The 16,856-nt window shown below is 52.1% G+C and overlaps 1 protein-coding gene across 2 annotated transcripts in view; it reads left to right on the top strand.

Moving 5' to 3' along the window:
• LOC123990615 (rho guanine nucleotide exchange factor TIAM2-like) overlaps positions 1–16,856 on the top strand; it is a 77,160-nt gene that overhangs the window by 46,240 nt on the left and 14,064 nt on the right. For both annotated transcript variants that reach the window (XM_046291250.1, XM_046291249.1), the window contains exons 3-9: positions 56–1,357; positions 3,199–3,688; positions 4,008–4,183; positions 10,884–11,108; positions 12,735–12,920; positions 13,166–13,312; positions 16,792–16,854. In XM_046291250.1, the coding sequence (XP_046147206.1) occupies positions 62–1,357; positions 3,199–3,688; positions 4,008–4,183; positions 10,884–11,108; positions 12,735–12,920; positions 13,166–13,312; positions 16,792–16,854 (2,583 nt within the window). In that variant the 5' untranslated portion in view covers positions 56–61. The remainder of the gene's footprint in view (positions 1–55; positions 1,358–3,198; positions 3,689–4,007; positions 4,184–10,883; positions 11,109–12,734; positions 12,921–13,165; positions 13,313–16,791; positions 16,855–16,856) is intronic.

The raw sequence follows: 16,856 nt of genomic DNA, 5'->3' as shown, positions 1-16,856 counted from the left end.
GCATTCTCTCTTGATTATCTCTCATGCAGATGTTTTGTCTTCTGCCCTACTACAGATCAGAATGGGAAACACTGACAGCCAGTACAGCAACTTCAACGTCCCTGGGAAACCCAAACCCTGCTCTCTAAAGTTCCACTCCATTAAGGAGGAAGTCCTGTCCCCCAATAGCTGGTGGAGGAGCAGCGAGGGGGGCGGTCAGGAGTACAAAACCAGAGGCAAGGGAGGGAGGGTCTGCCTGCCCCAGCAGAAGATCACTCACAACCAGCCTTATGGCTTGTCGCAACACTACGAGCACCACATCACCAAGGAGGGCAGGGGACTGAGAGGGCCCCCAGGAGCCAAGCTGAAGTCCAGCTCTCCGCAGTGTTGTGGCGGAGGGGACAGTTCCCAAGTGACCAGGAAAAGCAGAGATCATAACGGCTATGGTTTCCTGGAGAGTAGCGGGGAGAATGTGAACGGTCTCGGTGCTAACGGGCAGCGCACCCCTGAGATGACTTCTCTGTGTGAGCCAATAGAGAGCCGCAGCAGCCCCAAGGTGCTCCTCAGTAAGGACGGCAGCATGCGTGTGGAGTTCACCAATGCCAGGAGGATGCCTCTGGAGCCCCAGGGTCTGTCAGGCCACAGCCACAATGCAGTAACAGCCCCAGAGCCCTCTCTGACTAGGACCAGTAAGGGTAGCTCGCTCAGCTCCGAGGGCTCCTGGTACGACTCTCCTTGGGGGAACACCACAGAGCTCAACGATAATGTGTTCACCTGTAGTCAGACCACAACGAGGGACAACAGTAGTGGCTACACCACCTACTCCTCCACACGCACTGAGGAGACGGGCTGCGACTACAACACCTTCTCATCCGCCCGTACTGAGGACATGTCCCCGGGGTTCAACCCCAACCTCCTCTTCCAGACCATGGATAGTAATGGACAATATGCAAGCCGAGGGTTTAACAGCAACGGGTATAACTCTTGCTCTTTAGGCCGCACTGAGGACAGTGGCATCGGAGATTCTATGATTCTCTACCCGGAGCAGAGTCAGTTTAGCCTCATCTCCCCTCCCGTGTCCCTATCTGACCTCAGCATGGTGGCTACATACCCCACCACTCACTTCCAGGACATCCCCCAGCGCCGGGAGTCGCTGGCCTCGGTGCTGACGCTGGACGTGGGCGACCAGGAGGAGAGCTCAGAGTCGGGCGACCAGTGCTACTCCTCCGCTCACAGTCACACGCTGCCCTGCAGGAGGGTCGCCACCGAGCCTACCGCCATCGTCGTCAGCAACAGCAGGAAGGACAACCTGAAGAGCCGAATCCGGCGCCTCAGCGACTGGACAGGAAGTCTAAGCAGGAAGAAGAGAAGACTACAGGTTAGGAAGGAGGGGAAGAAAGGGGAGAGGGAAGGAGGAGGGGAGGGTACATAGTGAAGGGGGAAAGGGAGTAAGACTGGACGTACTGTAAACTCTTTATCAGATGACCTGTTGCCAGTTATCTATGACATGAGACTGCAGGCTGACTATGTGTGATGGTAATCTCATTGTTCAGGTTGTTTTGGTCAACGTGATTGGCTGATGGCCGTTGGCTCTTAGAACCAATCAGATGAAGCAGAACACTGCAGTGTCACAGGAATATCTCTCTGTCAAACATCATCCTATGACAGTTAAAGACTGACAAACGTTTCAGAACCTTATATCATTATGACAGATGTTATGTACGTCTCCTTAAGGCTTTGTGTCGAATTTGAGGGGAAAGATTTCAAAGGTCAGAAAGGAAATCTTCCCTGCTTCTTTTGTCGCCGGAGAACGTTAAATTAGGCCAGAGTCACACATGACCAAGCATTTTCCAGCATTACTTGAGTTAAAATACTGCCGTGAACAGCCTTTATTTGTCGACAGTGGACAAGAGGATGTAATCAGGTAATAACGATGGTGTTATATGACTCCATTGCGTTTTTTCTCTGTATTGTACAGCAGGCTGAGACCCCGCCTCCTGACTATGTAAGAGGAGCCCTCTGTATTGTATAGCAGGCTGAGACCCCGCCCTAGGCTGAGACCCGCCTCCTGGCTAAGAGGAGCCCTCTACCTTTCTCTGTATTGTATAGCAGGCTGAGACCCCGCCTCCTGGCTATGTTCTCTGTATTGTACAGCAGGCTGATACGCCGCCTCCTGGCTATGTAAGAGGAGCCCTCTACCTTTCTCTGTATTGTATAGCAGGCTGAGACCCCGCCTCCTGGCTATGTAAGAGGAGCCCTCTACCTTTCTCTGTATTGTATAGCAGGCTGAGACCCCGCCTCCTGGCTATGTAAGAGGAGCCCTCTACCTTTCTCTGTATTGTATAGCAGGCTGAGACCCACCTCCTGGCTATGTAAGAGGAGCCCTCTACCTTACTCTGTATTGTATAGCAGGCTGAGACCCCGCCTCCTGGCTATGTAAGAGGAGCCCTCTACCTTTCTCTGTATTGTACAGCAGGCTGATACCCACCTCCTGGCTATGTAAGAGGAGCCCTCTACCTTTCTCTGTATTGTATATCAGGCTGAGACCCCACCTCCTGGCTATGTAAGAGGAGCCCTCTACCTTTCTCTGTATTGTATAGCAGGCTGAGACCCGCCTCCTGGCTATGTAAGAGGAGCCCTCTACCTTTCTCTGACAGGAGAAAGTGTTTATTGTTCGCTATTAATGAGAGATTACGGTCGCCGTTCTACTGAACCAGGGATGTTAAGATGGGCTTTGTCTTGTTCCAGTAGGAATGGAAATGAATGACTAGATACAGCATGTAAGAGCTTTAGGTCAGTGGGTCAAGACTGGAGAGTACTCATTCACACCCAAAGATACCTACACTAGAACTATTTTACCCTTTCATCTGTGGGCCTGATTCCTTTTGGGTCGCAATCTAAGACTAGGTCCTGGTTTTGTTATTTTGTTGGTCACAAGAAACCTTTAACATGTTTAGGCGGGGCAAGTCACAAGAATGTTTGCATAATATCCATGTGTTCTGTTACCCGTACCAGGGAAATTCCAGGCTGTTATTATAGGGGACTGACTGTGCCTCTTCTGTGTCCCTGATCTTGTGCTATTGTAAGATTATCGTTTAACTTTACACACAAAGGTCTAGTTAGTTAACTATTCAGACTTGTTTTCCTCCTCAAAACCATCCTGATCTCTCTATCTTACTCGCTCTCTCGCTCTCCTACTCTCGTTCTCTCTCTCCCTAGGAGCCTTATGGTAGTGAGGCCAGTGAAGGCTTTATCATTGGAGTGGATCCTAGGTTAGGTGACTCCAGGTCCCAGGTAACTGGTCCAGTATGGAACTCCCTCCACACCCAGACCCTGTCAGTCCGCTCTGGGGCCTCCAGGGGCCAACAGAGCCACAGTGACGCCTTGCGGCAGAACATCTATGAAAATTTCATGCAGGAGCTGGAGACAGGAGGCAACAGCGGCACGGAGCGGACCGAGCCCTCGGAGGATGGAGAGGGGGAGGACATGGGAGGAGCAAGGGGAATAGGAGTGGGGGAACAGGGAGAGAGTAGTGGCAATGGGTCCCTGGGCTCTCTGGAACAGCTGGACCTGCTGTTTGAGAAGGAGCAAGGGGTGGTACGCAGGGCCGGCTGGCTCTCCATCAAACCCCTCCTCACCCTGCATAAGGACAGGAAGCTGGAGCTTGTGGCCCGCAGGAAGTGGCGGCAGTACTGGGTCACGCTCAAAGGTAGGGCTCCCTCCGCCTTCCACCTACACACACTGGAAATAACCTGTAATACATACAGACAATAGGGGTACATCCCAAATGGCACCCTATTCCCTATATAGTGCACTTCTTTTGACCAGAGCCCTAGTGCACAATAAATGGAATAGGGTGCCATTTGGGATGCTGACTAGGTCTCCCTTGGGAAAGAAGTCTTCTGACCACCATTGGACAACCTGGTTAAATAAAGGTTGCATGCACGTTGTTAGATATATGCTCTGTAGGTATTCCCCATTAAAGCTGTGTGTTAGCTGAAGCCTCCTCTCCTCCCTGGTGCATACAGGGTGTACCCTCCTGCTCTATGAGACCTATGGGAAAAGTAGCTGTCCCGAGCAGGAGCTGTCCCCGTGCTACACCCTGCTTGCTGAGGACAGCATAGTCCAGGCGATCCCTGAACACCCCAAGAAGGAGAACGTCTTCTGCCTGAGCAATGGCTACGGAGATGTCTATCTGTTGCAGGTACGTTCTACCCGAGGCTCACACACAGATTTATCCCCAAGCTCGGATGTACAGTAGCTATATGAGCTATAGCCTCCACACCCAGCTAGGGGAGCGCAGAGCGGATCTGGACCCAGAACAGGGTGATTTAAAAAAAATATGATTATTATATACATATTTTATTTTTTGCTGGGTCAGGTTTCGACCCCTGGTATCATTTAAACACACATAAGACAGGGAAGATTGCATATAATTGCAGTAAATTAGCTTTAAAACAGAAAAAAATCATCTCTGTCCCATAGCAAAATGTGTAGAATTGCTGGAAATTATCTTTAAAACTGCAACATTTTCTCTCCGCCAACAAGAGGGGTGTGAACAGTTTGGGGTCGCATGGATTGTGAGGTGGGGGTTTGTTACCACACTGTTAAATGACATTATCCATCTGGACCTTTGCCACCTAGGAAATGTGTGACCGGACCTTCTCAAAATAGTAATGGAATACCCCTGCGCTATCGTATGCACTGTGAACTCTGCACAATAGCCTGGGGATGAGGTTAGTTCCACACAGACGGTTGTGCCGTCAATGGAGGCACCTGTCATGTTTGAATCTGCAGTACATCATCGTGTTGATTTAGCCTTTACAAATTGGACATTATAACACTCTGAGCTTGTCTCTTGTTTATTTGTAGGATGTTCTATTTTTCTTAGAGCACAGTGTGAATGGCGGAGAGGAAACATTTTGGGGGGTTTAATGGGTTTCTGCTGTATTTCCTGCTCCTGTCACTCAGGCCCCGTTGACAGGGTTGTGCTTTCTACTCAGACTGCAGTGTGTTGAGAGGGTTTGTAACAGCTCCTGCTATGGGACAAGCACAAGTATGGACTAGGCTGGACATCTGCTTTTTAGGATTTGCTGTGCTGTTGTTTTTGATGGTAATGACTGCGTTGGTGTTGGTTATGTCCTGTCTGGGTGTAGTGTCAGCTTTACAGCTCCATTGTTACAGTGTATGTTCTATAAGAGGGTGAAATGGCAGTGTTGGGAAAAACCTCCCTACTGGCTGATCTGAGTCGACTAGTCGTGTATGATTTTTAAATGTTTTATATTTTTATTTTTACACCTTTATTTAACCAGGTTGTCACAATCGTGTGTATAGGTAGCAGGGAAGTCAGGCGCAGGAGAATTAAACTTGGTAAAATGGAGTAATTTAATAAAACAAAACTCCAAAACCATAAATACAAATGAAACAAACTGGGTACGAGGACCCGTCGTGCACCAAATACAAAAACAACACGAACTGAACATAAAACAATCTCTGACAAAGACCTGATGGGAAACAGAGGATTAAATACACAACAGGTAATGAATGGGATTGAAACCAGGTGTGTAGGAAGACAAGACAAAACCAATGGAAAAATGAAAAATGGATCAATGATGGCTTGAAGACCGGTGACGTCAACCGCCGAGCACCGCCCAAACAAGGAGAGGCATCGACTTCGGCAGAATTCTTGACACAGGTAGGCCAGTTGAGAACAAGTTCTCATTTACAACTGTGACCTGGCCAAGATAAAGCAAAGCAGTGCGTCAACAACAACACAGAGTTACACATAAACAAACGTACAGTCAACAACAACACAGAGTTACACATAAACAAACGTACAGTCAACAACAACACAGAGTTACACATAAACAAACGTACAGTCAACAACAACACAGAGTTAGACATAAACAAACGTACAGTCAACAACAACACAGAGTTAGACATAAACAAACGTACAGTCAATAGTACAAAAGAAAAGAAAATTAGAAAAATCTATGTACAGTTTGTGCAAATGTAGAAGAGTAGGGAAGTAGGCAATAAATAGGCCCTAGAGGTGAAATAATTACAATTTTAGCATTAATACTGGAGTGATAGATGTGCAGATGATGATGTGCAAGTAGAGATACCGGGGTGCAAGAGGGTAAGTAATAATATGGGGATGAGGTAGTTGGGTGTACCCTGTGGGCCCTGGTCAAAAGTAGTGCATGTTAGGAATAGGGTGCCATTTTGGATGCATCCAGTGTGTCTGTTTGGGAATAGGGTTGTTTGCCTCATTTTTCCACATTCGAGAGGGAATGTCTTTTCTCTTGAATGTGCATTACACTCAGTTTTACGAGCGTTGAAAGCACCTTCTTTTTCTCAGAGAGTAACATTCATTTGATTCAGTTACCAAGTGTTTACCAGACACACAAATCACACCGCAGGGCTGTATCTACCCAACATCACCATGGCAACGGGGAAACCTTGGCCTGTTGCACTGAGGCACTGAGGCACTGAGGCACTGAGGGACTGAGGCACTGAGGCACTGAGGCACTGAGGGACTGAGGCACTGAGGCACTGAGGGACTGAGGACTGAGGCACTGAGGCACTGAGGGACTGAGGCACTGAGGCACTGAGGCACTGAGGGACTGAGGACTGAGGCACTGAGGCACTGAGGGACTGAGGCACTGAGGCACTGAGGGAGTGTAGCTTTATAGCGAAAGTGATGAATGTGTCAAGAGGCGTTTGTTTGGCACTTAAGGATCCCCATCTGGGAGTAGAGAGAGAAAGCAGAGCAATGACAACCATGTTCCCCTGCAGTTCCCTTAGGATGGCACTGTGTCACCTGGCCCCATGTTCCTCTGCCCTTCCCTTAGCCTGGCACTGTGTCACCTGGCCCCATGTTCCTCTGCCCTTCCCTTAGCCTGGCACTGTGTCACCTGGCCCCATGTTCCTCTGCCCTTCCCTTAGCCTGGCACTGTGTCACCTGGCCCCATGTTCCTCTGCCCTTCCCTTAGCCTGGCACTGTGTCACCTGGCCCCATGTTTCTCTGCCCTTCCTTTAGCCTGGCACTGTGTCACCTGGCCCCATGTTCCTCTGCCCTTCCCTTAGCCTGGCACTGTGTCACCTGGCCCCATGTTTCTCTGCCCTTCCCTTAGCCTGGCACTGTGTCACCTGGCCCCATGTTTCTCTGCCCTTCCCTTAGCCTGGCACTGTGTCACCTGGCCCCATGTTCCTCTGCCCTTCCCTTAGCCTGGCACTGTTAACCTGGCCCCATGTTTCTCTGCCCTTCCCTTAGCCTGGCACTGTGTCACCTGGCCCCATGTTCCTCTGCCCTTCCCTTAGCCTGGCACTGTGTCACCTGGCCCCATGTTTCTCTGCCCTTCCCTTAGCCTGGCACTGTGTCACCTGGCCCCATGTTTCTCTGCCCTTCCCTTAGCCTGGCACTGTGTCACCTGGCCCCATGTTCCTCTGCCCTTCCCTTAGCCTGGCACTGTGTCACCTGGCCCCATGTTCCTCTGCCCTTCCCTTAGCCTGGCACTGTGTCACCTGGCCCCATGTTCCTCTGCCCTTCCCTTAGCCTGGCACTGTGTCACCTGGCCCCATGTTCCTCTGCCCTTCCCTTAGCCTGGCACTGTGTCACCTGGCCCCATGTTTCTCTGCCCTTCCCTTAGCCTGGCACTGTGTCACCTGGCCCCATGTTCCTCTGCCCTTCCCTTAGCCTGGCACTGTGTCACCTGGCCCCATGTTCCTCTGCCCTTCCCTTAGCCTGGCACCGTGTCACCTGGCCCCATGTCCCCTGCCCTTTTCCCTTGGCCTGACACTGTGTCACCTGGCCCCATGTTCCCCTGCCCTTCCCTTAGCCTGGTAACTTTGTCACCTGGCCCCATGTTCCCCTGCCCTTCCCTTAGCCTGGCACTGTGTCACCTGGCCCCATGTTCCCCTGCCCTTCCCTTAGCCTGGTAACTTTGTCACCTGGCCCCATGTTCCCCTGCCCTTCCCTTAGCCTGGCACTGTGTCACCTGGCCCCATGTTCCCCTGCCCTTCCCTTAGCCTGGCACTGTGTAACCTGGCCCCATGTCCCCCTGCCCTTCCCTTAGCCTGGCACTGTGTCACCTGGCCCCATGTTCCCCTGCCCTTCCCTTAGCCTGGCACTGTGTCACCTGGCCCCATGTTCCCCTGCCCTTCCCTTAGCCTGGCACTGTGTCACCTGGCCCCATGTTCCCCTGCCCTTCCCTTAGCCTGGCACTGTGTCACCTGGCCCCATGTTCCTCTGCCCTTCCCTTAGCCTGGCACTGTGTCACCTGGCCCCATGCTCCTCTGCCCTTCCCTTAGCCTGGCACTGTGTCACCTGGCCCCATGTTCCTCTGCCCTTCCCTTAGCCTGGCACTGTGTCACCTGGCCCCATGTTCCTCTGCCCTTCCCTTAGCCTGGCACTGTGTCACCTGGCCCCATGTTCCTCTGCCCTTCCCTTAGCCTGGCACTGTGTCACCTGGCCCCATGTTCCTCTGCCCTTCCCTTAGCCTGGCACTGTGTCACCTGGCCCCATGTTTCTCTGCCCTTCCCTTAGCCTGGCACTGTGTCACCTGGCCCCATGTTCCTCTGCCCTTCCCTTAGCCTGGCACTGAATTACCTGGCCCCATGTTCCCCTGCCCTTCCCTTAGCCTGGCACCGTGTCACCTGGCCCCATGTCCCCTGCCCTTCCCTTAGCCTGACACTGTGTCACCTGGCCCCATGTTCCCCTGCAGTTCCCTTAGGCTGGCACTGTGTCACCTGTCCCCATGTTCCCCTGCCCTTCCCTTGGCCTGACACTGTGTCACCTGGCCCCATGTTCCCCTGCCCTGCCCTTCCCTTAGCCTGGCACTGTGTCACCTGGCCCCATATTCCCCTGCCCTTCCCTTGGCCTGACACTGTGTCACCTGTTCCCCTGCCCTTCCCTTAGCCTGGCACTGTGCCACCTGGCCCCATGTTCCTCTGCCCTTCCCTTAGCTGGCACTGTGTCACCTGGCCCCATGTTCCCCTGCCCTTCCCTTAGCCTGGCACTGTGCCACCTGGCCCCATGTTCCTCTGCCTTTCCCTTAGCCTGGCACTGTTAACCTGGCCCCATGTTTTCCTGCCCTTCCCTTAGCCTGGCACTGTTAACCTGGCCCCATGTTTTCCTGCCCTTCCCTTAGCCTGGCACTGTGTCACCTGGCCCCATGTTCCCCTGCCCTTCCCTTAGCCTGGCACTGTGTCACCTGGCCCCATGTTCCCCTGCCCTTCCCTTAGTCTGGCACTGTTAACCTGGCCCTATGTTCCCCTGCCCTTCCCTTAGCCTGGCACTGTGTTACCTGGCCCCATGTTCCCCTGCCCTTCCCTTAGCCTGGCACTGTGTCACCTGGCCCCATGTTCCCCTGCTCTTCCCTTAGCCTGGCACTGTTAACCTGGCCCCATGTTCCTCTGCCCTTCCCTTAGCCTGGCACTGTGTCACATGGCCCCATGTTCCCCTGCCCTTCCCTTAGCCTGGCACTGTTAACCTGGCCCCATGTTCCTCTGCCCTTCCCTTAGCCTGGCACTGTTAACCTGGCCCCATGTTCCTCTGCCCTTCCCTTAGCCTGGCACTGTGTCACCTGGCCCCATGTTCCTCTGCCCTTCCCTTAGCCTGGCACTGTGTCACCTGGCCCCATGTTCCCCTGCCCTTCCCTTAGCCTGGCACTGTTAACCTGGCCCCATGTTCCTCTGCCCTTCCCTTAGCCTGGCACTGTTAACCTGGCCCCATGTTCCTCTGCCCTTCCCTTAGCCTGGCACTGTGTCACCTGGCCCCATGTTCCCCTGCCCTTCCCTTAGCCTGGCACTGTTAACCTGGCCCCATGTTCCTCTGCCCTTCCCTTAGGCTGGCACTGTGTCACCTGGCCCCATGTTCCCCTGCCCTTCCCTTAGCCTGGCACTGTGTCACCTGGCCCCATGTTCCCCTGCCCTTCCCTTAGCCTGGCACTGTGTCACCTGGCCCCATGTTCCCCTGCCCTTCCCTTAGCCTGGCACTGTTAACCTGGCCCCATGTTCCTCTGCCCTTCCCTTAGCCTGGCACTGTGTCACATGGCCCCATGTTCCCCTGCCCTTCCCTTAGCCTGGCACTGTTAACCTGGCCCCATGTTCCTCTGCCCTTCCCTTAGCCTGGCACTGTTAACCTGGCCCCATGTTCCTCTGCCCTTCCCTTAGCCTGGCACTGTGTCACCTGGCCCCATGTTCCTCTGCCCTTCCCTTAGCCTGGCACTGTGTCACCTGCCCCATGTTCCTCTGCTCTTCCCTTAGCCTGGCACTGTTAACCTGGCCCCATGTTCCCCTGCCCTTCCCTTAGCCTGGCACTGTTAACCTGGCCCCATGTTCCTCTGCCCTTCCCTTAGCCTGGCACTGTTAACCTGGCCCCATGTTCCTCTGCCCTTCCCTTAGCCTGGCACTGTGTCACCTGGCCCCATGTTCCCCTGCCCTTCCCTTAGCCTGGCACTGTTAACCTGGCCCCATGTTCCTCTGCCCTTCCCTTAGGCTGGCACTGTGTCACCTGGCCCCATGTTCCCCTGCCCTTCCCTTAGCCTGGCACTGTGTCACCTGGCCCCATGTTCCCCTGCCCTTCCCTTAGCCTGGCACTGTGTCACCTGGCCCCATGTTCCCCTGCCCTTCCCTTAGCCTGGCACTGTTAACCTGGCCCCATGTTCCTCTGCCCTTCCCTTAGCCTGGCACTGTGTCACATGGCCCCATGTTCCCCTGCCCTTCCCTTAGCCTGGCACTGTGTCACCTGGCCCCATGTTCCTCTGCCCTTCCCTTAGCCTGGCACTGTGTCACCTGGCCCCATGTTCCTCTGCCCTTCCCTTAGCCTGGCACTGTGTCACCTGGCCCTATGTTCCCCTGCCCCATGGCACTGTGTCATCTGGCCTCATTCCTCCCCGCAGGCTGCTAATCAGACAGACCTGGAGAACTGGGTGACAGCCATCCACTCTGCCAGCGCCTCTCTGCTGGCTAAGAGACAGGGGAAGGAGGACACGGTGCGGTTACTGAGGAGCCAGACTGGCGCCCTGCTGCAGAAGATAGACATGGACAGCAAGATGAAGAAGATGGCTGAGTTGCAGCTGTCTGTCATCAGTGACCAGAGGAACAGGAAGGCCATCAAGAGCCAGGTGAGGCACTGGGATGTGTGTGTGTGTGTGTGTGTGTGTGTGTGTGTGTGTGTGTGTGTGTGTGTGTGTGTGTGTGTGTGTGTGTGTGTGTGTGTGTGTGTGTGTGTGTGTGTGTGTGTGTGTGTGTGTGTGTGTGTGTGTGTGTGTGTGTGTGTGTGTGTGTGTGTGTGTGTCAAGATCAGAGGCCATTGTTAGTCCTAGCCATTCAAACATGCAGTTAGTTAAATTGGCCTATTAAGTCATCAGTGTCTGAGCTCCATGGAAACCAGACTATTCTCCCTCTGAAGAGCCACACATATACACCTGCATGACATCTTCTTGTTTCTGTCCACATAGCCTGCGAGTTAGAACGTTCATGTAATGGCTGAAATCATTACGTTATTACACCGTTCCTTGTGGTTGTGGAACATACTGACATGAGCCCAGATGTGTTGGCAGCAGAGTTTGTTGAAACTGGGGTTTTATGCTTTCAGACCCAAGCAAGATGACATAAGGAAAGTCATTTGTATTCCAGATGTTCTCAGTCTAACAGACTAGTACAACACATTCGGTCCACTCCACATAGAAGTCTGTTGTAATGGGAAACCCAGATGAGGGGAACATTTTGCAGAACACACACCAAATGCAGATGAGGAGGATGTTTTATTCCGTAACACACCAATGAAGATGAGGAGGATGTTTTATTCCGTAGCACACCAATGAAGATGAGGAGGACGTTTTATTCCGTAGCACACCAATGAAGATGAGGAGGACGTTTTATTCCGTAGCACACCAATGAAGATGAGGAGGACGTTTTATTCCGTAGCACACCAATGAAGATGAGGAGGACGTTTTATTCCGTAGCACACCAATGAAGATGAGGAGGACGTTTTATTCCGTAGCACACCAATGAAGATGAGGAGGACGTTTTATTCCGTAGCACACCAATGAAGATGAGGAGGACGTTTTATTCCGTAGCACACCAATGAAGATGAGGAGGACGTTTTATTCCGTAACACACCAATGAAGATGAGGAGGACGTTTTATTCTGTAGCACACTAATGAAGATGATCGTTCCTCTTCCCTGGGTGTGTTGGATAAGGGCGATTTAATGTGATTATGTGGCATAGCTCCAATGAGCCATGTGACTTGTTCTGCAGTTAGACACGCCCCTTTTGATTGCCTGATGCCATTCAGTCACCTCGTCGCCCTCTGTGTGCTATGGTGGGACCAGAGCCACATCTCATTACAGTGGGTTAACTGCCTGTTCAGGGGCAGAACGACAAATTTGTACCTTGTCAGCTCGGGGATTTGATCTTGCAACCTTCCGGTTACTAGTCCAATGCTCTAACCACTAGGCTACCCTTTGCTGCTGTTTTGCTTTGTGTAATGTCACATCACCAACAGTTTTTGAAATAAGGTTGCTAACATGGTGAACTGTGTCAAAGTTGGCCAAACTCTCTCTATGTCCTGTATATGGTTCTGGGTGTGACTGTGAGCATGTGTTTCTGCCTTGCCTGGTCTCTCATTGTCAATAAGAGGGTGGAGAAGTAATCCTGTCACCTTGAGAGTGACTCTAACCCTGTGTACTGTGATGTGACCTGTCTGTCTGTCTGTCTGTCTGTCTGTCTGTCTGTTTCTCCCCAGATCCAGCAATGGGAGCAGAACCTGGAGAAGTTCAACATCGACCTGTTCCGGATGCGCTGTTACCTGGCCAGCCTGCAGGGCAGTGAGCTCCCCAACCCTAAGAGTCTCCTGGCCGTGGCCGGACGGCCCTCCAAAACCACCCTGGGACGCCTGGGGATCTTCTCTGTCTCCTCCTTTCATGCCCTGGTGATCTACTGCTTTACACCCATATCAACCCTCCACTTGGGACATTGACATTTCACACGTTCTCTGGACCAGTTCCATTGAAAACTCGTTATTTATCCCCGTTTAAGAAAGCGATTAAGAATGTTATTGAATGCTGCTATATTTATTATGATCAAAAAACATCAGCCTGTTCTCTGGACAGAAATTTATACAGATAAAATAAGTCGCTAACCACAGAAGTGATGTCTTTTAATGTCTGTTGTCAGATCTGCACCCGTGACGAGGCCACCCTGCGGAGGCGTTGCCAATCTCTTTCCCGGGAGCCACGGAACAAGAGGGGTATCTTCTCTTCCCTCAAGGGTCTGGACACCCTGACCAAACGCAGCAAGGAGAAGAGGCAGTCCATGTCCCAGGTATTATACAACCTTCCTACAACCTCCCTAAAACGTCCCTACAACCTTCTTACAACCTCCCTACAATCTGCCTACAATCTCCCTACAACCGCCCTACAACCTATTTACAACTTCACAACAACCTTCCTACAACCTCCCTAGAACCTCCCACTCCCACGTGAGTGGTCAAAGTAAAGAATAACTCATTGAGGAGGCAGATAATGTTCTGTACTCGATAAACCTCTGGATTACCCTCCCAAAGCCTTTATTAGGTTAACTGAACCTGTCAGCCGGGACAGATCTGTGCGGGTTACCCCCTGCTACCCCATAACCTGTCAGCTGGGACAGATCTGTGCGGGTTACCCCCTGCTACCCCATAACCTGTCAGCTGGGACAGATCTGTGCGGGTTACCCCCTGCTACCCCATAACCTGTCAGCTGGGACAGATCTGTGCGGGTTACCCCCTGCTACCCCATAACCTGTCAGCTGGGACAGATCTGTGCTGACAGATTACCCCTGCTACCCCATAACCTGTCAGCTGGGACAGATCTGTGCGGGTTACCCCCTGCTACCCCATAACCTGTCAGCTGGGACAGATCTGTGCGGGTTACCCCCTGCTACCCCATTTGCTGTGGCGCCCATGTTTGCCTTTTTCCCCGTTCTCCTTTTTATCACCTGTATAAACAATCTTTTACAAGAGACCTCTTGCCTCCGGACCCGACAGCACGTTTCTGGAGGCTTTTTGAACAGAGAGCATGTTTGATAAATCCAGCAGAGAAGAAGTGGAATGTGTTTCAAGCACTAACTGACTCCTCGCCAACCCATAAATTAGCCAGACGGACAGGGTTGAACTTGCAACATTTTCCTGCTCATCGTAAAGCTATCTTTCCTGTACGTCGTTTGCGAACATTCCAAACTGAGGCAATGATTGAGGGAGTTGTTTTGTTTTCCCCGGTCAGGGGCAGTAGTTAGCAACCTGCTGAAATTCTCATCATCAGTCATTGAAGTCAAGTCAGTACTCTCCAACACCACTGTCCAAGCCCCAGACCCTATCCCAGCCCCCAGCTATCCCAGCCCCTATCCCAGCCCCCAGCTGTCCCAGCCCCTATCCCAGCCCCCAGCTGTCCCAGCCCTTATCCCAGGCCCCAGCTGTCCCAGCCCCTATCCCAGCCCCCAGCTGTCCCAGCCCCTATCCCAGCCCCCAGTTGCCCCAGACCCTATCCCAGCCCCCAGCTGTCCCAGCCCCTATCACAGCCCCCAGCTGTCCCAGCCCCTATCCCAGTCCCCAGCTGTCCCAACCCCTATCCCAGCCCCCAGCTGTCCCAGCCCCTATCCCAGCCCCCAGCTGTCCCAGACCCTATCCCAGCCCCCAACTGTCCCAGCCCCTATCCCAGCCCCCAGCTGTCCCAGCCCCTATCCCAGCCCCCAGCTGTCCCAGCCCCTATCCCAGCCCACAGCTGTCCCAGCCCCCAGCTGTCCCAGCCACTGCCCCTGTCTTAGTCCCTGCCCAATCCCCTATTCCCCAGCCCCTATCCCAGCATCAGCCCCAGCACTATTCCCCAGCCTTCCCAGCCCCTGCTGCAGCCCCAACCACTGTCCTTGTCCAAGCCCCCAGCCCATATCCCAGCTTTAGTGCCTGCATCTCCCTCTGTCTCTGTCTGATAAACAGCTAGCCTTCAGAGAGTGGTCTATTTTGGGATGTTGATAGGATCTGTTATCCTTAGGACTCCTGTGAAGGACAAGCCACACTGGGCCCCTCTTCCCCACCATCATTGTTTAGTTCTGTCCAGTCAGTGGGACATTACATTCGACAGATTGACTTGTATAATATGATGATAGGATGTACATAGTAAGCCCACTTCACCCCCTTGCACATGCTCTGTGTTGACATTCTGAAAGATACATCTCACAGTCACACCTGGAGTCTGTTAACTCACATGTCCATATGCTGCTGATCCAGGCAGCATACGTTGGTAATGCCCAGGGGGGCCTGGGTAATCAGAACTATCACGGTAATAGATGGTCACTATGTAATATAATACACACACACATACACTGAGTATACCAAACATTAAAGACACCTTCTTAATATTGAGTTGCACCCCCTTTTGCCCTCAGAACAGCCTCAATTCGTCAGGGCATGGACTCTACAAGGTGTAAAAAGTGACTACAGGGATGGTGGCCCATGTTGACTCCAATGCTTCCCACAGTTGTGTCAACTTGTCTGGATGTCCTTTGGGTGGTGGACCATTCTTGATACACACAGGAAACTGTTGAGCATGAAAAACCCAGCAGCGTTGCAGTTCTTGACACAAACCGGTGCGCCCGGCACCCTACTACCATACCCCGTTCAAAGGCACTTACATCTTTTGTCTTGATCATTCACCCTCTGAACGGCACACATACACATTCTGTCTCAATTGTCTCAAGGCTTAAAGATCCTTTGTCTCCTCCCATTGGTCTACACTGATTGAAGTGACATCAATAAGGCATCATAGTGTTCACCTGCATTCCCCTGGTCAGTCTCTGTCATGGAAAGAGCATAATGTATTGTACACTCAGTGTATAACATGACGGCCTCTGATCTCTGTACACAGGTCAAACGTACAGTAGTGCCCAAATCCGTACATGATTCCCTCCGTAGTCATGGGGCAGATAGGAAGAAATCTCCCAGCAGTGAAGTTCTTTGTTATGAGGCTGAGTCAGAGAAAGCATAATCTCACTATAGAGGCCAGCTAGACCACTCAATGGAACAGAGATGGAACAGACATTAGAAGCCACATGTGGTTAATTGTTGTAAGCTGCAGCATGCCAGCCCAATGGCGACAAACAGATGGTCTGTGTAAACCGCCGTGCTGTCCCACTAAACGTCCTACAGCCCCACATTTACCAAAGGGGATCTACTCTACCCCCTTCTCTCTGCTAGCACAGCAGTTTGTTTTTATTGTATGGTGATTGGGGGTTGATCACTTTAAGAGCCTTGTAATCGCTTCCAGAGAGCTGTAATGTCAGCGAGTCAAATCAACCAGTCAGAAAAGGTACAGATGTAAAATGACTGAATGCTCATTCATGCATTTTGAGTCCTTTGTACTGCGATTGTTGTTTAGTTCCAGTAAGCTGTTGGCATTTGTTGACACAGGTAATGTATCTTGTCTCTGTGGTGGTCCTGCCTGCTGCTGGTGGTGGTAGAGGTATCCCTGCTGAGGGCAGACTGGTATCTTGGTGTAGGGGAGACAGTCTCCATCCCCGCCAGCCTGATGAGGGCCGTTCCATCTGCCTGACTCCCAGACCTGTAATTTCAACATCACCAAACCCATTATTTCTTCCCATAGATCCTCCCGAGGCTGATTTAGGTCTCAGTCTGGATCCGAATAGTATCAAAACCTTTGGTTTTAGAGAGATCATTTTAAAAGATATGTAAATATAGACCAGGTAGTTATTTTTTAGTGTGCATTCTGCTCCTTGGTCACTTATGAATGTGTGTGTTTTCCATGTTGCAGGTTGTTGAAGGACAAAGTGTTGGAGTGCCTGCTGGCCATGTCCTCAACCACAGCAGCTCTGAGGT

Source organism: Oncorhynchus gorbuscha, linkage group LG12, assembly GCF_021184085.1.
Source record: "Oncorhynchus gorbuscha isolate QuinsamMale2020 ecotype Even-year linkage group LG12, OgorEven_v1.0, whole genome shotgun sequence".
Classification (NCBI taxonomy): domain Eukaryota; kingdom Metazoa; phylum Chordata; class Actinopteri; order Salmoniformes; family Salmonidae; genus Oncorhynchus; species Oncorhynchus gorbuscha.
Note: the sequence above shows the minus strand (reverse complement) of the source record. Positions and strands in the feature narration are given on the sequence as shown.